At 43.2% G+C, this 21578-nt stretch overlaps 2 protein-coding genes across 3 annotated transcripts in view; one reads left to right on the top strand and one right to left on the bottom strand.

Annotated features, from left to right (window-relative positions):
* Nucleotides 1–1796: 1796 nt before the first annotated feature.
* LOC308311064 (endoplasmic reticulum-Golgi intermediate compartment protein 2-like) lies at nt 1797–10420 on the bottom strand. Of its 2 annotated transcripts, XM_080757574.1 has the most exons (14): nt 10280–10420; nt 9532–9657; nt 8974–9082; nt 8034–8080; nt 7863–7930; nt 7630–7670; nt 6827–6928; nt 6114–6209; nt 5943–5998; nt 5384–5482; nt 4555–4652; nt 4201–4363; nt 3968–4047; nt 1797–2082 (listed from the first exon to the last, which is right to left on the bottom strand). In XM_080757574.1, exons 2-14 carry the CDS (start codon nt 9641–9643, stop codon nt 1999–2001), a joined length of 1155 nt encoding a protein of 384 aa, XP_080613700.1. In that variant the 5' UTR covers nt 9644–9657; nt 10280–10420; the 3' UTR covers nt 1797–1998. The 2 variants fall into 2 exon arrangements, with proteins under 2 accessions (XP_080613700.1, XP_080613701.1); XM_080757575.1 differs by lacking the exon at nt 3968–4047.
* Nucleotides 10421–12912: 2492 nt separating this feature from the next.
* The window catches only part of kdm7aa (lysine (K)-specific demethylase 7Aa), a 39477-nt gene continuing 30811 nt past the window's right edge, over nt 12913–21578 (top strand). The window contains exon 1 of the mRNA XM_080757203.1: nt 12913–13034. Within this exon, the coding sequence (XP_080613329.1) occupies nt 12937–13034 (98 nt within the window). The 5' untranslated portion in view covers nt 12913–12936. The remainder of the gene's footprint in view (nt 13035–21578) is intronic.

Raw genomic sequence — 21578 nt, 5'->3', positions numbered from 1 at the left:
AGTAGCATACTACTTGATCTAAGATTTGCCCAAGGCGCCCTCCAATTTGCATTAATGAACATACTGCCGCCCTCCTCCAGACTAGAGAGAAGATTTTACCATCACTCAAACAACTTGGGATGTTTTGCCCAAATGCAACTTCATTAAAACAAGAAGAGGGCAAAGTGATGATTGTGATGGGGCGCCTGAGGTGAGTGAACCACTTAAAGCCCAGCATTCGTATTCTGGGGAAAACGCTCACAGAAAATAGATCGACAATAACGAAGAAAGCGTTGTAACTTGTAAGCTTGTAGCTGCCTATATCTTTTTCCATTCAGGACATCACCATTCACCACCACCCAGAGCCGAAGTACGCTGATTCGTCGGTTGGATTTCCAACCGAGTCTGAGGCCCAATCCCAATCCACTCCCTTGCTGACTCAATGAGCCCTCACTGACTTAGCTGCGCGTTCATGTGAAGTCTGCGAGGGCTTGAGGGATGTCCCATTTTAAATCGGTAAGTCAGTGAGGGCTCAGCCCCGCCCCTTTATGTGCCCTTTGCCAAAGTCAGCATCGATGCTGACTTTGGGCTGACTTTAGCAAAGAAATTACCCACAGTTCATAGCGTTACCAGGGGAATGAGGGGGATCCTCCAAACATCAATCATTTAAATATGCAAATTAGTTATGTATCGCGATTAGAATGTCAACAAACACAATAGTGCTTTCTCACTGTTCTCAAAAGGAGACGGAATGGAAGGATATAGGCTATATATTTAATAACAATAATAATAATAAGGGAAACATGATGAGAAATGACTAATGAGCAAAGTAAAAGAATATGGAAATGAAATGTATAATGAATATTATTATATATGAATATTACAACCCATATCACACAGGAAAGTGTATTTATGAAACTATCAGCTTAAATACTAAAATAGACATGATAGACATGTATAAATAGGCCAAGCATGTAGGTGTAGGCACTGGCTGTGAATAAGGACAGGTTTTATAAAGTGATGCAAAGTGTCATGGACTCATGCATCTTCAAAGTGCTGTCCCATTTCTTTCACAACAATGTGGAGCCCTTGCAGCCTCTCACCCTCAAGCACTTACAGCTGACGTCTCTGTAACTTAATACTATATATATATATATATATATATATATATATATATATATATATATATATATATAAAATCAGGGTTGTTTTTTATCCCCCAAGCAAGCAGGCCAGCTCCTTTAGCTCAATGGTCAAAATGTCAAAATTCAGGGTAGATGATTAAAGTTGCACAGTGTATAAGTTCGTACAAGATTGTTGTTGTTTTGGGAGGGTATCTATATGTTCTTGTAATTCCATTGATTCCACATTTTTATCTGTTGCCATTAAAACTATAATATAAATGGGTAACTGAACAATAACCAAACATTCAACTTTCAATACCTACAACAAAAGAAACAGAAACCCCATCTCAAGGCTATCAACATATCTAATAATAATTAATAAATAATAATGATAATAAATAGACACGTTACACGTGTAAAGTAATTAGTTACTGTGGAGTGGACACACACACACACACACACAATGCTACGTCTGTCCATATGCATATTACAGTACAATAGCTCAACAGTTACAGCACCAGAGATGGATAATCAGCATGAATGATTTCCATAATTTACAACAATGAATTATACCGTGAGACTGCTTTACTATTATAGTTAACAAAACATCTGTACCAAACATACAGAGAAGTTGGTATCTTGGAAAGCTGTCCAGAATACTTTTCATAACACGGGTAGGGCATATTCATTCATAATGCCAGTATCCCTAATTGTATTGTTTTTGACGTCATAAATAAAAAAACAATAAGCTGGCAGACTACATTCATTGCATACATTGATGGAATAATTGAATAGTTGCCGTTTCATCCACTGGAATAGAAAATGACGGTAGAGTCAGTCGGACTTAAATCATGTGCTTTGATGGCTCAGGACAGAATAAACAGTGTTAAAAAGGCTAGTCCTCCTGAGGCACAAGGTTGTCAGCCATCAAAGGAGTCGTGCAGTGATTGTTCATCTGGGGTTCTTCTGGCTGTGAAACCTGGAAGCAAAGAAGAGACCAACAACACCAATGTCATCCTGCTACCCTAATAGACAGGGGGTACATGAGCACATGGCCGTTCATTCGTGCTCTATCTCCGACCAAACCACACTTCCACCACACATCTCTCTATGCAAAATAAAACCTGCACACTCCCACAAAACATATAGACTACATTGCATTCGCCAAAAATGTCTTATTTACTGTTTAAATATTACTTTTCTGACCTAATAGACAGGGGGTACATGAGCACATGGCCGTTCATTCGTGCTCTATCTCCGACCAAACCACACTTCCACCACACATCTCTCTATGCAAAATAAAACCTTCACACTCCCACAAAACATATAGACTACATTGCATTCGCCAAAAATGTCTTATTTACTGTTTAAATATTACTTTTCTGAAACACTCTATTCTTGCTCAACCTCAACAGCCTACGTCAAAATCATCATGTTGGCGTCTACTACGCCAACTACGTTCACTTCATGGGGCCAGTCCTTCACAGTGACACACGCGTTAGATGAACCACGCGACCGGGATGGTTTCTATCCCCTCAATGTCGTGCCTACTCTACACTGCCATCCCAAGTCCCCTCCCCCTTTCACTGCTCCTGTGTGTGACCTGTGAACTACTCTCTGACTGCACTGTAGGCTACTCACTCCACCAACAAAATATACTCTGCCATCACCCCCCCAAAAACACAATATGCCACGAAGAAAACGCAGCGCACTTTCTCAATACACACGTGCCTCCAAACATTTGCGAGCCAGTCGCGCAAAACAAACCCAAACAGGTAAATCACACAGCATGTTGCATCCTTCTCAATGTTGCTTGCTTAATCGTTCGTTTGATTTATCCATACATCGCCCTGTGTGTGTGTCGCGAACCGAAACAGGTAATCACACAGCATGTTGCATGCTTCTCAATGTTGCGTGCTTAATCATTTCATTTATCCATACATCGCAATTGCGCGTGTGCGAGCATGTTGCATGCTTCTCAATGTTGCCTGCTTAATCATTTCATTTATCCATACATCGCAATTGCGCGTGTGCGCTGAACCTGCACACTCATGCACTATCCATTCCATGCACATTATTAGTCGCCTATATTTACTACAGTAGACTATGCCTACACGCTGGCCCCAGTGTGTGTGTGTGTGTGTGTGCCCCTCCACCCTCCCCCATGGCGCTGTGGAATGTCCATCTAAAAAGGAACAGTGAACCTCACGACGGCCATTTACACAAAGCACGCCAATTGTTGCAGCCTACACAGATCTATTCAGGCCCATTCAATTAATCAATCACTACATTAGTTGCCTGTTCAATCTATCATCTTTTGTTTTACTGCCCATTATATGAAGCATTAACACATGTATTATTTTGTAAAATGACAACCATCTGTGCAGACTTTTTCTGGTTGGAGGACTATGAAAAACTGGAATTATGTTTTAGGAAAGGTACTTTTGCTTTGGCAGACTTTTTATGCAGGGCGTGGGAAATAAGGCAGAATGTTTTGTTTGTGTAAAAAAAAAAAGGGAATATATGTGTGTGTCGCGTCGCCCTCCAGCTGCAATTGCGAGTGTGCGCTGTGTGCAGGGCACACTACTGAGTTTAAAAACACAGCTGAAACATGAAGTGGAGTCTGTCAACTCCCGCAATTTCCTTCTTCCCATATTGCGCTGCAACGACACTGGGATGAGCCCCCCGAAGGGGGGCGAAATTCTAGTCTCACTAATATGAGAGAGTTTATGAATCTGAAATGATTGCGTTCAGGTCATTAATGCCGAGTTCTTCTGTTCTAAATTCTCATTTATGCTTCGGTGCACATTAAAATACTGTACAATATGAAAGGTATTGCTCACTGGCTTATAATAATAGCTTACCTCTCCTGGCCTATATGCTCCCAGATTGAAGCGACAGCAGACGACGTCAAAACAAAAGCCCACGAAGCCATGCAGCATGCCTTTGGAGAGAGAATAAGAGAAATTATCTTATTTTGCCGTTCACTTTGCCTGTACAGAGCCTTTGTATAGACGGTGTGCACAAGGCCTCTTCTCTACAAACTTTGCCTGTACAAGCGTTATTCAAGCTCTTCATACGACAGCGTTAAACTCACCGGTCGTGGTGAATATGCCGCCGACAATGCCACACAGTCGCACCAGGAACTTCCACAGAGGCATGTGCTGCTCGCTGACCGTCACCATCAGAGAGCTGGTGTCGTACTTAACGAAGATTCCAGAGACGCCATGGCTGCCCGCCGCGTGGTCAATGACCCGCTCCTTACAACCACAGAAAGTGCATTACATTTTCATACGTCATTCGCCGAAAAACAGAAAACTGAGCGACACCGACATGCGGCAAAGCTACAGTACATTATAGTCGTTAGATATGCTTTCAGTGTCGTTCTCAAACGAGATGGCCGAAAGTCCTGCACTCTTTCATCCACTCCGTCACTCATACTAGTACTGACCCGTTCAGTGACGGCATACTGGTGTGTGTCGGCAGAGATCTTGTATGTGTGCAGTTTTGTGGGAACTACTGTGATGAAATACTGGAACATCTGGTTATCTGGAGTAGCGACACAAAGCAGGGAAGGACTGTAAATACAGTATGTTCACTTTTCCCCCCTTTTCCCTAGTATTTGAAATCAAATCAATTGTATGTGTTGGCACATTTAAAAACGACTCTCATCGTACCAAAGTGCTTCACATGTCAGAGAAAAAAATACAATACAGTGCAATACAATATACCAATAATGAAGCAATAATGAAAGGACAGGGGTAAATAATTTGTGTACATATTAACTAAAGACCTGTGACATCCAGCATTTTACAGTGTATTGTATAGCATAATGTATGCATATTTATCCCTATACTTCAATTTGTTACACAATAATTTCAAATGCACAGAATTAGCGACTTGATGAATGAAGCAGCATTATTGAGGCACAGATCAGGACGAAGTAGTTTTGTAAAATAATACAAGAATCATTTTTTAATGAATCCAAATAAGAGAAACACTTGATGAATTGAAGTAACATGGAGGCCAAGATTAACAACCGCAAAACTCTCAAAGTCTGTTCACAGACTCCAAAACAACGCTCGCATTGTAGTCCAAATTCACTTTTTAAGTAAGTACTAAGTAGTCGAGTTACCGTACTCTTTGTACTCAAAACAATTATGAAATGCCTTTGCAGAAGGCTAAAACACTTCCTAAACGTTCTGCGACAGGTCACCAATTTGTCATGTTTTTTTCTCTATAGCGTGTCAGTGTCTGGTGGGAGAAGAGCAATGACTTACTGTTATCGGTGACTTTCTCTGTGCCGTCCAGAGGATTGATGATGCCTGGAACCTTCTCTCCGAAAGACAGATGGTCTATTCGATGGGAGAAGTTGTACGCTGTAATGTAACGGTAAGCCAGATCAGTCAGAGTTCCATGACCGGTGGTGTCATTTCGTCAAAAGCTTTAGCTATTGAAAATCACACCCGTGTGAACTGAGTGGTGCAACTCCCCTCTCTCTCTCTCTCTCTCTATCTCATTAGCAGGCAACAGTACAGCACTATCTCTCTCTGTTTGGCACAACAGCGCCCCTACTGGTACTAATAGTCATACTCGTGCTCATAGCACATAGGTGAACAACACGGACATTGCTGTTCCTTGGAGTGGTTGCACCACTCAAAAATAGCAGATCTACAAGCTCATAGCGCGCCACTCCGTGGCGCGCTACGAGCTTGTAGTTTTTAAAAACTGACATAGAAACATAGCTTTTTCAGAAAACTGTCAGGACGTAGAAGACATTTTTTGAATCTGATCTCAGGTCAAAATGGGATAAAAAAAAATATACATATATATACATACTCTCATGGCTTACAAAAGCTGCAATGTGCGCATGGCCCCGAGGATGATGGATAGGCCTGTGAGAGAGAACAAACGTTTACCGTTAATATCGGTTTAATTATGGAGCATAAAGCATGCATATAACACACGTGTTCATTTATTTAATGTTATTTTAAAGGTGTCTTGTCTTACTTCCCCACAGTGATGTGGAAGTTTCCTGCAACCTTGTTGACATAGATGTGTCCGTGTATCCTGCAAGCACGGAGCGGCCCCTGATACGTGCCCTCCCTGCGCGCGCACACGCACACACACACACACACACACACACACGCACACACACACATTAGTATTAATGCGTCCTCCTATATTGACAACTAGTTTACTATCCAATACACACAGTCGAATTATTAGTGTTCACTTAATTCTTACATTATTTCTCTTAAGTCATGTTTAACAACTGTGAGTGCACAAATGTAACCAATGGATCCATCCGGCCGGGTTCAATTTGGTTACATTTCTTTACTTTCAGCGTTAAATTAACATAACAATTTTACTGTGGGTTACATAATTATCACCATCAGGTGCATAATGAATAAAACACAGTGGTGTAAAGTAACTAAGTAGGTTTACTTAAGTACTGTATTTAAGTACAATATTGAGGTATTTCTAATTTACTTGAGAATTTACAATTTACAATACTTAGACTACATCTCAGAGGCAGATATTGTACTTTTGAAAACTTGTGAACTGGGACATTCTGCATAATGAGTACTTGCTACTTTTGGTACTTGATGCCAATACCTTTGTACTTCTAATCATAATTGTACATTTTGAATTCCGCAGTATTGATACTTTTACTTAAATAAAACATGTGAGTTTTACTTAAGTGAGTAGTTAAAACGAACCGTGGGGGGCCCGCAGTGGGACGTCCCTTGAGGATGGTTTTGTAGAGGACCTCTTGGAGGGCATGTTCCTCTCTCAGCCTGTTCTGTATGAGGTCCAACGTTCTGGACAACAAACGAATAACAGCTTTACAACTCTAAAAGATTAGACGGACCAGACCAGTTCACTGTGTGTGTATGTGTGTGTGTGTGTGTGTGTGTGTGTGTGTGTGTGTGTGTGTGTGTGTGTGTGTGTGTGTGTGTGTGTGTGTGTGTGTGTGTGTGTGTGTGTGTGTGTGTGTGTGTGTGTGTGTGTGTGTGTGTGTGTGCACAAACTACAACTGTAATGTGGTTATCCTCGTAGCGCTGCTATTTTTGAAAAATCGAAGAAAGACTGACATAGAAACATAGCTTTTTCAGAAAACTGTCAGGATTTAGACAGAATCCTTCCCAGGTCCAAATTGGTTAAGCCAGAGGTCCACACCCTAGGAGCTTGAGTGTTCTAGATTCCAAGTAATATAATAATCGGCAGGGCTCAGGGGTAGAGTGACCGGATGGGAACCGCAAGGTTCCCAGTTCGAACCCGGGTTCCCCCAGAGTTAGTGTCGAAGTGTCCTTGAGCAAGACTCTGAACCCGATGTGCAGGTTGGTGCCTTGCATGGTTTCCTTCGGGCATCGGTGTGTGAACGTGTGTGTGAATGGGTGAATGCACAATCTCTGTAAAACACCTTGGATAAAGGCGCTATATAAATGCACCATTTATCATTTATAATAATCAGTATATATATATATTCTTTAGATACCCGAGTTATGCCATTTAAGCTTACCTGTGCCACAGTCTCTGTTGTGGTGTCAGATCGAAGATAACCTGAACAAAGAACAACCAAAAAACAATTATGGCCCCAATAAAATTACTGGATAATGACCCAAATGGTATTTTATGTTAATTGTGTGGCATGATATCACAATGCGTTGTAATAATATGAAAAGATAATTGGGCAAAGAAATCGCTCATAGGATCAAAACTGGTCTGGGGTTTTGTAAGATGCGCTCCACACACCGGCTCATAGTACAGGCCATCGGACGTGATCATGGTCTCAGCCAGGTCCAAGATGTCTGCTCCAACATCTGAAACCACGGAAAATGCATGCATTCATGTCATTACAATGTCATTATACATCCTCTCAAAAATTCTAAGATTAAATACAGATAAAGAAGAGCTAACACTTACGCTGGCACTTCATGGCGACGGTAATATCAACGTTTATCCTCAATTTGCTGTATAGTGGCGAAAGAGAGAGCGTTATTGGACTCTACTGTCGTGATCAGCCACCATTATTATGGGCACACAAAAAAGTCACACACACTTATTTACAGAAAAGTGCTTTGTGTAATTGGTATCGGATACCGTCGCCCATAATCCATCTCGCCCTCGACGTCACCTCACGCCCACCGTTCGGTGTGGCGGTTCTTGTATTATTCCTTTTTTTTCCACTGAGCAGCCGTTGACACTAAGGTTTCCCACCTGCCCCTGGCGGGTAAATAAAACTTCCGGGCAGGTGGAGTTTTCTATCAGGTTGACCGTCCGGGCAAGTGTTGGTTTGAGAGTGGACACAACCGTCTATAAACACCACACAGGATATCTGTCGAAACACCTGAACGTGGCCAGAGCTCTCTGTCTGCTGGTCTTTGGAAAGTAAAATAGGTTTACCAGTGCTACACTTAACAATATGAAATAACAAGTGTGAACCCATAGTCATATTCATAACTATGTAGGTATTTGGCATAAAATTGAGGTATGACATTTTTTATCACACAATCCAACCCAACCAATGGAAAATGAGTGCTAAATTAAACGGTAATTAAAATTGTACCTATCGTTTTATAATGGACGCTTTACTTTTCGGGCAAGTGGGCATGACCTTAGGGCAAGTAGAACATGACCTGTACTTGTCCGACGGGCAAGGGTTAGGTTTAGGCATATAGTTTCACTGATGTTATAGGAATAAGGTTAGATTTAACCGTTTAAGCATGCATAATTTACTTAAGTTACTTTAGGAATACCAGGCTGAGCAGTTCCACCGGCTGTATACGCCCGGGGCGAGTTGGTAAAGTTGGGCGACTTGTTTGGTATTTGTGTAGTTGTGAACAGCAACATAGGCATACCTCACCTGGAATAATCCTTGTCGACTTCGTATTCATATTTCATCCAGGTGTCGCGATAGACGAAGAACTCTAAGATAGCTAGAATGGCCATGGCGCCAAATGCTATTAATGACACTGTGGACGAGAGACGGGGAGGATAAAAAGGCATCAACTGAGGAGTATAACCCAAATGTTTCTATGTCAGTCGTTCTCAAACATTTTCATGTCAAGGACGCCCAAAAATATATGTAATTGGCCGCCGACCCCCAACTTCAAATATGTTGTTCCAGTGACCCCCACAGAAGCAAAGATTTGAGTTAAAAACGTTCGCTCTGAAAGAATATATATTCAAAGATTTGCGCCACATTTTCACGCCTTTTCAAAAATAGCAGACCTACAAGTTCATAGCGCTGCACTCGGTGGCGTGCTATGAGCTTGTAGATCTGCTATTTTTCAACAGCTAAAGCATAACGATGCTTCAAACACCAAAAGTGGTTCCCAGTCCAAAATGGGATAATATTCAAACCATGCAGGAGGAGTACAGTTACAGTAATGGGTAAGAAATTAGTATGGAACAGACTCACCTGTTCCTCCTGAAGCCGAGGTCTCCACATAGCTCTCTGGCACCTTGGGGAAGGCATCTAGTTCCTTCACCAGGCTCAAGGCTTTCTTCTTGGATAGACGTCTCATCGCCATGTTCTCATGCACCTCTATGATACAAAAGATACAAAAGTGACTCCAAAAGATTGCTGCTATTTGTTTAAAAAGAAGAGTTATTTTTTTAGCCTGTAGCCTATAACATGTATATAACAATATATATAACAATGTGACATACAGTGGCTCAGGGGTAGTTTGATCGCAGGCTCCCCCAGAGTTCATTAATTAGACTCTGTAACCCCTTAATTGCTCCAGATGTGCAGGCTGGTGCCTTGCATGGTTTCCTCACCTCCACCATCGGTGTATGAATGGGTGAATGTAATGCACAACCTATGTAAAGAACCTTATCTCTGTTTAAACAATGATGTACCTCCTCCAGCATATACTTTCCCCATTTTTAACTGTTTTGATTATATTTTGACACTTGTAAACGTACGTTTTATCATGCCAATAAAAGCTCCATATTGAATTGAATCGAATTGATACAGTATAGATCACTTACATAATACATGCATTTTATTGTATCACAGTTCTATAAGAATGTAAACAAAATGCTAATATATATTTGATAACCTGAAAATCTAACTGAATAGGCTAACTTGAGTCTGTGGCTAAATGCTGTTGCGACCACCACCAACACATCATTTGGCCCACTATAGACTTATTCACTCTTACCTTCGTCCCCGTCTAGAAATTCATTCTACTTGGTTGTTCATAGGAACTCTGCCGTACCATAAGATACGCAAGTTGCTTCTGTTGCTTGCATGATACTTAGCAGAAGACGGATGCTATATTCTCTTCCTTGTTGTGGTCGTTTCTTTCTAAACGTCACATACGATGCCTGTACTACTGTGTAGGCACCCATAGGTGAACTCCCAATACATTATGTTGCAATTAACCTGTTTACTCGCTAGGGGGAGCTATAACCCTGAAAATATAATAATAATAATAATAATATTCTTTGTCAGCGCCCCAGTGCCTACAAAGCATGATTATTTTATTGAGTGCAGCTAGGGATATAGGCAACCCTCTAGGCAGGGTGCCAACATTAGAACAGCCTGGGGATTGTGATCACTGGCAGACTGGAATATTAGGCGTGAGAGAGGAGAATTTTCTTTTAGAATAGAATATTGAAACTATTTAGTCACATCTGTAGGCAAATTACAGCCTGCACTCCTCCATTCATTCAAACTCTGAACTCTGACTGGGGAGGGAGTCTGGGGGGCCTGGGGGTGGGTTATTGCTCTATGGTGGTAATTACAATTTCCTGATGTCCTGAAAAAAAGTGTTCAAAATCTGTTATAATATATATTGTCATACTTCAATTTATGTTGATATGGCACACTGACTACCAAGGAAATAAAAACAAGGCACAAGGCACTTCATGATAGACAGACAGATCAGACAGACTCTTTATTATTAGGTATAATTGGTATTGATCCAAAATGAAATTCCAGTGGCCATGGACATTTAGGCTACATTAACATAACATAACAATCAGTGCATGTCTCTGAAGAGACACTAATTCTTGTCACATTCTTGTCACCATTGCATTTCTTGCAGACCAGGAATAGAGTTCAACAGTCTCCTATTTGCACTCAATCACTGGAATTAACTAAACCTAGGGTGGTGAATAATGATCTAATCTATACTTACAAACATACTAAAGAGATGGATATATATGAGCTACTATGTGTGTGCGTATAGATGTTTGTCCTTAATTGTTGCAATACATTAACACATGAATGATGAAGGATATGTGTATAATTGATTAGTTAATCAATTAATTAAGAAAGGATCTTCAGACGAATGCACTGTTAGCCTATTTCTAAGGACTGATCTTGACTCCTTACATGCACCAAGCCTGCTTGACTATGCGGTGGGGGGATGGGTGCTGTCAGCTCACAGATCAAGCTGTGGGTCGGACCCATTGCTATTCAGCACACATGCACGTAGGGGATGTCAGACATAAGGGGGGGGGGGGGGGTTGTTGGTTTGTTGTGTTTTGATTTGTATTTTGATTACTTCCGAAGCAGTGCAGTTACAGTAGCCTATTAACCTAACTGGTACTAAGATCCCCTGACCTATACTAGCCTACTATAAAATGAAGTCCTGCCTATGTACAGTATGTGTAGAATTTGGTTCAATGGTGTAGGCCTGCATCATGTTCTCCCCGTGTCCCCTATAGGGTAGGTAACCTCACAAAAAACATGCAGTAATCCTGGTCTCTAATATACTACCTCCCCCTGGACAGCCTGAGTGCCTGATGGAGGGGAAAGGAACTGGTCGAAATTCCTTCCACGTGCTATGTCCGGATAAAAATGATATATATAAGAAAATCACAGCCGTGTGAAGTGAGGGGCGCTCTTATCATCTTACAATATGATGATGTAAAACAAACATTGAGACAAAACAAAATGACAATTCTCTTTGTCAATGGCGTTTTTAAAACAAACATTGAACTTTGAGGAAAGTAGGCTAAGATTTTGACTCTGTAAATCTTAGAGCCCCCCCTTTTTCATACTGTACGTTTTCCCCCTTTTTTACTTTCTTTAACTATATGATTATTTCCTGTAGGCCTATATCTGTAGCCTACGTCTTTAAATGTTCTGATGAATTAAAAATGGAGGACCCACGATGTAATCAAGTCTTTTAGTACTTTTCTGGTTTCATCCTCCAGTTTTTGTATTGACTGTGAAATGAATACAATAATCAATCAATCAAGGTCCTTCATATTAAATTCATCAGAACTATTAATGACGTAGCCTACAAATACATGGTGTCAGAGAAATTACTGGATGGACGCCTATAATAACTTATGCCTGGATCCAGTTGCGACACCTCTCACACTATTACACACCTCACCTCACACTATTACACATACACACCTCACACTATTAGTAATAGTGTGAGGTGTGTATGTGTAATAGTCTATTACACATACACACCTCCTCACCTCACACCATTACACATACACACCTCCTCACCTCACACTATTACACATGCAAACGTATAGCCAGCTTTGTCTAGACAAGCCATTTAACTATACCGTTATGCTAAGTTTTAACTTATGTGTGAGCCTAGGTCACGGTGCAATAACTGGCTCCTGAGTCTGACAAGTTAACTAACTGCAACGGGAGTATCCGTGTCTGGCTCCCTCCCTGGGGTGTTATGGGGTTCTGCCACCATGCCTGATTGCCTGTTCGTGCACGCTCGGCTCGGCATGACGCGCTCGGCCTCTCCTCGGCCCTTTCCGTGTCGTTGAGTTAAATCCCCGCCCCGCTTCATTCCTGCGTTGTTTGGTTTCGGGGGACAGACACAGTAAGAGGAAGATGGCGGCGGCCCCGCTGTACTGTGTCTGCCGGCAGCCCTACGACGTGAGCCGGTTTATGATCGAATGCGACATCTGTAAAGACTGGTTCCACGGCAGGTACGTAGAGGAGGCTCTCCCTCGTGTGTGTCAGCCGTTCGGCGAGGAAAAACAGAGGCGGTTAGTCAACAAAAAAAGGCCGACGATTGTCGGACTGGCTAGCTAACTTAGCTCGCTAACGGGGCTAGTGGTGGTGGGCGACGGGGGCTTTAAACCCTCTATTGACACGACTTACCCAAAAACATAAAGTGATTTAATAACGCTGCCGTACATACATTTCTTTATGCGGTTGGTGTGGATCATTTGTCTTGTCGGTCTACACACTTGATGTGTTGATAATCGATCTTAATAGAGCTGTATGCGGGTAGGTTTTAGCGAGAAATATGCGGATCTATCGTGGATTTGTTGAGCTGTGTCAGTCAGTCAGTCTCAGACACTAGTGTTGGTGATCAAAGGAAAGCCAGTGTGACTCCTGGCCGGAAATACATGCGTGTTGGTTGGTTCGTTTTATTGATCCCCGTGGCGTTTTAGTTCTGAGCATTTTGGTCTTTGACTCACTGGTCTAATTGATTAGAGACGGTTCGGTCGGTCACAATGTGTGCCGCTTCAAGTTTTTGGTCATAGCAGGTTATTCAAGGCAAAGGAAAGTGCACTGCTGTTTTTCCCCACTGTTTTTTAAATGAAGTTATATGACGTTATATTAGTCAAGACCTGTCATTTATTCGGTCAGTATGTGTGAGCTATTTAAGGCAATACGTCTATTGTTTATTGAAACCAGTTATTATATGTACAATGCATGCTGTTATTATTGCACTATGCTTTGACATTATTTCATGGACCGTAATGAATGATTGGGAAGAAAAATGGGTGGGAACAAAGTAAACAAGGCTCTTGTTATGGTTTAGAGTAGACGTTTGATTGACTGCTCAATACATTTAAATCCCCTTTCAGCTAAAATAGACACATGGCAGGAGACACCTAGTGGTGAACAAGATAATAATTTGAATAGGGCACGTGTCCATGGAAAGCTCACTGTGCTGTGCTTGTATTCTTTTTCTGTGCGCACATGCAGAGTGAAACCCCTTGTCCTTACTTGACTCCCACTGATGTAAGTTGTGTTGCAGCATAGGCCTAACTAATGAACCATGTAGGACATCTCTATCCATTTGACCCATTTCCTTGCCTTTCGATCACAAGATTTCTGCCCTCGATCGTCACATGTGTACAATCAACATCAGTCTGTTTTGGTTGCGTATCCATGGCAACTAGTTATGCACCGCGTTGCTCGTGTCAAAAATGACGGAAGCCATTGCGTAACCACACATTTTACTGGGCTGCCAAGAAGTCGGCGCCCAGAATTTGGACGCCCGAGCCAAAACAGACTGGCTGGCTGCGTGTCGTGTGACAGAGAGAAAGGGAACAAACGTCGGAGCTCCCCCCACTGATGATGACTCATATAATGCACGCATGCATGCCGTTCGAGTCCAGGAAGGGCCTAATTTCAGGCCTCGTTCCCACGAGGCTGGCCAGAAGGAAAGGGATATTCTCTGGATGTGGATGATAGCACACTGATGGAGGGGGGAAAGCGGTGGGACGGAGCAGCCTGGTCTGCTGGCTGTCTGCCAGCATGGCGTGGTTCTTGGTCGAGCGTGCGGGGACAGTTTGAGTTTGTTCGAAGGACTTTGTCATGATGCGTCAGTTTGACAGAATTCTCCTACTTTCCTCACCTCACCTGGGTCTTAAATGCTAGCATGGGTTTGACGACCAGTTAGGAAATGGGAAGCGGAGAGGTGCTTTATTTGATTGGATGGTGGACCACAAAGCCTCCATTTAAGTCCCATCGTTTGCTACAAAGCAATCTGAGAACCCATCGTCAAAAAGTGAAGGAAAAACAGCGCGCTCTTTTCCTTCGAATTTGACGGTCTGTCTCTAGACACTAGCTACAGATGATAATGATAATGAATTATTTATAATTATATAGCACCTTTCAGAACAAGGTTCCAAAGTGCTGTACCGTACAAGGTTAAAAACACAAACAACATATAGCAAATCACAATCAAGGGCAGTTTAAAAACGAGAAACACAAAAAGAAAAGAAGACAAAATAACAGCATTTAAAAATGAACAATCTCCTATAGAAGAAAGGGTAAAAAACAGTGACTGTCAGGCACTTGTGTAACATACTGCTGAGTCCTCCTTATCTTCAAAGAGGAGAAGCCAATTTGTGTCACGTCTTTGAATGTTGGTGAACCAGCATCTTCAGAGTGGATCAATCCAGATCATAGGCTTTACATCAGTCTGAGTCTATAGCGTAGGTGTAAGACACCCCGCATTTAGCTGAATTCTCTCGTAGGTAAAGGAGGGACTGAGTGTCGAGGGAGACCGGTGGCTAGATGGAAATGGGGGAAAAGGGGGAGTGATTGATGGGCGCTTCACAAAGACAAGTTCTATGCACCATCCGTCAATGTCTCACAGAGGGAGGAAGCCCTGAAGAGAGAGAGCGATAGCCTCTTCAGTGTTTTAGTGGGTGGATTGATGGTCTTTTTTTTTGTCATAATATTCATTCAAGCAAGACTTTCAAATTATTTATTTAGTTTTTGGCGAAGTTATGGGTCAAAGTAAAAAGCTGGAAAGTGTTTCATTGCTCTGGTTTGGCACAAAAAAAAAATCCAGTGGTGTAATAGTGATATTGCCTGTCCCCTTGTACACATGCAGATGCAGATCAGGCATTCAAATGCTAATCTGGTGGCTTTTGTTTTCACCTGCCAGGACAGTGGCCTTGTGGTTAGAGTGTCCACCCTGAAACTGGGAGGTCGGGGTTCGATCCCCGGCCGGGTCATACCAAAGACTGTAAAAGAAAATGGGACCCAATGCCTTCCCTGCTTGGCACTCAGCATCAAAGGGTTGGATTGGGGGGGTCAAATATACTAATCAAATGATTCCCGAGCGCATGCACGGCTGCAGCTCACCGCTCCTTGGCTGCGGCTCACTGCTCCAAGAGGTGGGTCCAATGCGGAGAACAAATTTCACTGCGGTAACGTGTGTGACAAATCGTATGACTTTGACTTTGTAGGCCTACTCTCCTTACTTGTTCACAATGAAACCACCACGAACAAGAACACCCTGGCTGGCTGGCAACAGCGATGCCAGCCTGCCGCCGACCCAGCGACGGGACACAGAACCTGCCGAGGCGGACAGCACTAGTGTCTCTCCACATTCACTGCATTTAGTTTAGTTAGTTAGTTAGTCCTGAATTTAGTTATGCAGGATGTTGTCCACACTCCACAGCATCAAAGAGTGTCAGGATTTCATGGTAGTTCAATGTTCGTGACATAATAATACTGATCAGAAATTCACCAAAGCGACTAGCCTGGTTTAAGGATTAGCCTATACCTACCAGATGAGGAGGATGTGCCGTCTTTGAAACCTCTGTGCCCCACGTGTGAGAGCAGCCTCGCTAAGAGCAATTGTTTCCAACTACTGTGCAATCATGGCATTTCTCGAGGATTTGCATGCACAAAAAAGTCAATCTGTTTCGAGAGCCGGCGGCATGACGATTATATAAACATTTCGTCTCTGCTTTGGTACACCTATCGGTATAGTGTTTGTTTGTGAGATTTTAGCCACAGAAAGACACGAGGAAACAACACAAATGTGGGATGCATGCTCTTCTACACAAGTTAAGCCTGAGTTATACTCTGTTGTGCGGGAGTCACACACCGAAAATAGCCAGTCCACAGGCTCACAATGTGTCGTGCTGCCGCTATGCATTGTGACTTCTGTAGAACAGCTCCGCGTCACGTGTACAGTATAAATCAGACGTAAGGCGGGCGCCATGCCTCCAAAACTCTACATGTGACCACACGGTACAAGGAAAGAAACAAAAATAAATAAATCACACCTCACTTTCTCACAGGTGTACATATTCATCCTGAAATGCCATCGGTATGCTACTTTTAGCACATAGATCCGCGTACAGGCCAGGGAGGGTGCATGTTGACAGCAAAAGATATGTGAAGGCATATACCGCCACCGACAGTGGCTCAGGGGTAGAGTGGCCGGATGGGAACGGTGAGGTTGCCAGTTTCGATCCCCAGAGTTGTTGGTGACGTGAGGGGTGTCCAGAGAGGGGTGTCCAGAGCAAGACTCTGAACCCCTAACTGCTCCCGATGTGCAAGTTGGCGTCTTGCATGGTTTCCTCCACCATCGATGAATGTCTGTGTGTGTGTGTGTGTGTGTGTGTGTGTGTGTGTGTGTGTGGGTGTGTGGGTGAATGGGTGAATGTAATACACAATCTATGTAAAGCGCTTTGGATAAAAGCGCTGTATAAATGCAACATTTACCATTTACCCCACCCCATCACAAACTGAACAACTCAGCCCAACACCATGAACCTTGAGGCACTGTCTGCAAGCCCGAGCTATAACAATTAAGTTGTTAAAGCTCCCCAGGGCACCGTGACACCCCGTGGACAACAAAGTGAATGTCCTTTGGTGTTTTGTTGACAACGGAGATAATCTCCTCCTCCTTGTGTACACTAGAGTCAGTGTGTGCTGCTGGTTCCAGCCAGGGAGGCAGTAAGTAGTCTGGCATAGCCAGGCCTTCTAACAGCTCTGCCCACTCCGCTTGAGAGAGAGTTCGTCAGGCAAGAGAGTAGGCAGAGCTGTGGAGCGACTGGCTATGCGAGACGAGGGAGGGAGGCGAGTTGCGGGTTGTGTTTTTTGGGGGGCTTGCTTTAAAAGCCCCCAATCTTTAAAAATTCGGTGGCTTGTTTTGAAAATCTAACAAGCCAACATTTCTTTGATGTATATACTATAATTATACTATAAATACCCATAGGTTTGGGGGAGTGTGAATCACATTGTATGTTGAGTCACAGAATTGGTCTGGTGTCTCAAGTTTATTAAGCCCTGGCTATTGGTATGTGTGCAATAGTATAATAAATGACAAACATTCATTATTATAGACACACATAGTATTTATCCTTTTTTTAAGGAAATATGGCCATTCCCATATTATTGTTTTGGCTTGTTTTTCGAGAGATTTGGCTTATTTCTCTCAAGAGTCTGCTCGTTTTTGGCTTATTTCTCTCACGAGAGTTGGCAACCCTGGTGGCTCAGGACACAAAGCGACCATCTGGGAATCGGTAGGTCCCGGGGTTGATCCCAGGCTCCATGTCAAGGTGTCCCTGAGCCAAACACCGAACCCCAAATAGTTCCATCCCTGTGCGTTTAACCCATGCCTTTTTGTGATGGTGTTGGTTAAATCCCGAGAAGTAATTCCCCATGTTGTCGTCAGCTGAGCTAGTGAAGATGATCCACACAGGCACACACTATCGCCAAAGGGACAGATCTGTATCTGCTAGTAGTCAGTGGCTCCGTCGTCCACTTGAGTTCTACAACGGATTACGGTCGAGTGCACCCATAAAAGCCTGGAGGGACGTAACGTACCCCTCGGAGTGCAAGATAAAGATGGCCAGGTGTGTTTAACTGCTCCTATGCCGTCTATCTCCTCCAACCATCCATCAGGGATCTGCCAGCTCCCTAATGTAGGCGTGTCAACGCTCCACGCACGGGGTGGGGTGGGGGGGTGTTATTTAGAGCTTAAAATAATGGCAGTGCCCGCCTCCGGCCTTTGTGTTTCCTCGCTGATCATTGAGGACAATGAACCCCTCACAGTGCATGGACTAATGAATAAGCCCTCTCAGTCACACAGGAAGGAGGCCCTTGATGAAAGGAAGTGAAGGAAGAGCTGTGCTGATGGCAGGGCTTTAGCACACAGACAGCCCCCCCCCACCACATTTAGGAGGGGATGTTTGGCTCAATGTTCTATTGGGGTGCCGTTGAGGTGTCTCTGTAGAGCGACGGCGCTTGACTCCGATTGAGCTTGTGTTCCTTTTCGGAGGGATCGTGTCATCGACCTGTCCCCCTTTCCCTCGCCGCCATACTTTGTCCTGTGGTCCGTCCAGAAACGGATGATAACTGCATTATAGAGGGCAGGCCGACCTCGGGTTTGATATCACTGCTTCCAAAGTCTGCAAGACTCGAGTCGATAACCAGAGCCTGCATGCACTCGCCAGCACCACGATGATGCAATTCGTCGTCGGCGTGAGCAATGGAGAAAATATTTCTCTCTCTCTCTGTCTCTATCTCTCTGTGTCTGAGCTGAGTTTCGCCTCACTCAACCCCATCGGTAGCTAAATTCCTGACGCTCTCCTGAGCGCTGGGCACCCGGTTAAACAGTTAATCATTGGCCCAGGTGACATAAGCCGAGTCAGGCAGGCCAGCGCATGTGGCACAGTGCCCTGCTTTCCCACTGTGTCATTACATAAGGGGAGACTGAGGGAAGGAGGAGGACAGCGAGGTCATCTCGACTCTTTGGCTCACCTCGGCATAGCGCACGCTCTCTCTCTCTCTCCCCCACACACACACGTCCCACACCCAGCCGACTGGCGGAGAGCGGTGACTCATGCCTTGCCTTCCCCCCTCCAGCAAATAGCCACACACGTCCTGGCCAAGTTTTCAGCTCCGGGAGCTAAACATAATACCCCAGTCAGCACTGTACAGTTACAGTACAGTGTTGTTGTTGTTTGTCATCTTCACGCTCATGTGGTCAAACTGCAAAAGTGGCTAGTTTGCTTTTTTGTTTGTTCAAAAAGAAATCTGTTGTATCTGTGACATTGTCCGTTTTTGAATGAGAGCTGCGATGCATGCAACTGGGCCTGTTGATGTTAAAAACAATGTTTTTCTGTCTTGCCATTAGCTGTCACAATTCTATGGCTTAAGTTATTACACGGTAGACCTTATTGCTATGCTCTAGCCCGCTTTTTAAGAACGCTAGTAGCCAACGATGTCAATGTTTGGTACTATCCAATAATAGCTTCTATCTTTGTGTAGTAAAATGAGGACTGAGCTACTACTGTTAAGTATCCACATCCTGTTCGTACATTGACGCTAAAGGGGGGCAACAGTCAGTCACAGGAGTTCACAGCTTCCTGATGACTTAATGGTTATCGGCTTTGTTTCCTTTTACAGTTTCCTGCAATTCCGAGTCTCGGATCAAAGAAAGATTGTCAGTGTTTCGTCTCTCTCTCAGAAAACGGGCTGTACTTGCTATACACACAGACGGACCTGTATTTCGTGTACACCCCATGCCACTGGCTAGCTAGCTCACTGACTCTAACCTCTGCAGATGGTGGGAAATAAATGATATTCTCATTAATATATTTCCCATCCCAAAGGTGTTTTTAGGGTGGTGTTTCAGATGGTTTCAGAGTAGGGGTCCTTGCCATGTTGGCTTGTGGTGGACATTTCTGTCAACATATTTATTTTGCCACGGACAATCGGACATACAAAATAAGATATAAATAATATTACCAGAAACATAACTGGATATCCCTGAATAACAGGTCTGTAACTCTGAGAGTGTTGACCCCTACGGGTCCGTTTGGTTCCATTTGAACACTCAGAGTTAACCCCTTTTGGTGTTTAAAGCATTATGTAATGCTTTAGCTATTGAAAAATAGCAGATCTACAAGCTCATAGCGCGCCACCGAGTGGCGCGCTATGAGCTTGTAGGTCTGCTATTTTAGAAAAATCGTGAAAACTGGAGGATTTAGAAGATTTTATTTATTTATTTTGAGGTCAGGCCTAAATGGGTTAAGGGGGTCTTTGCAAATAAAACATTTGAGAACCACTACTACTAGTTGGACTCCTAATATGCCATAGTGTCATAATGAATAAATTGCCATACATATTCTGAAGAAAACCTGGAGATTTGTCCGTGTACGGACATGTTGGTGACCGACCCCTGTAATGTTTCAGAGTACTGGGAATGCCGTGACACAGATTAGCTAGAGCACACTCGAACGATTGTCTCTTGGTGGCAAATTTAACTTTTCCTTATCTAGCCTAAGAGTTGGATAATCTAATTGGACACATGGCCATGTGAGAAGTCAGAAGGCTAGAATTGTTAACCTCTGAATTGGTCAGAACCTGAATTTCTGAAGTCACCTGATTGGATTATGACTATGAGGATACTGTTCATGAAATGTGACATCATTAATTGTCATACAAATTATTGTGATTAATGATTCAATTTTTTTTTTGGCATTTCACATTGGATCGTGTGTGTGTGTGTGTGGTACCTAACCTCAGTCTTAACGGGCCACGTAGGTCGGACTTATGGGCAGTCAGTGACAAATAATAACCTTTGGCCAAAACAGGCCATATCCTTTCAAAATGTTTCAAAATTAGCAAACATTGCTCACACCGTGTCCCGATCTGCCATTTCCACTATGATGAACAATTTGATTAGGGTTTTTTTTGTCCTAAATGCCCCAAATCACGATGCCGCTGCCAGGTTGAAAGTGGTTAAAAGAGCACGCATTGAAAATGATGTGGCAATAATGACGGAAATCATCCACTCGTTTTGTATACAGAAATTAACAGAATGGATATGATTATGAAAAATATTTGGGGTTTATGTCAAATAATTGTGACATGCCAAATATCACATGTATAATAATTGTGACATATGCCTAGTTTCTGCGTGATTTATACGAGTTGATCACCAGTACTAGTAGCACCGACATGTGCAAAACTGG

The sequence above is a fragment of the Protomyctophum bolini genome, assembly GCF_963924005.1.
Source record: "Protomyctophum bolini genome assembly, chromosome: 23".
NCBI classification, from domain to species: domain Eukaryota; kingdom Metazoa; phylum Chordata; class Actinopteri; order Myctophiformes; family Myctophidae; genus Protomyctophum; species Protomyctophum bolini.
The sequence above is the reverse complement of the archived record's forward strand: the minus strand, read 5'-3'. Positions and strand labels throughout refer to the sequence as shown.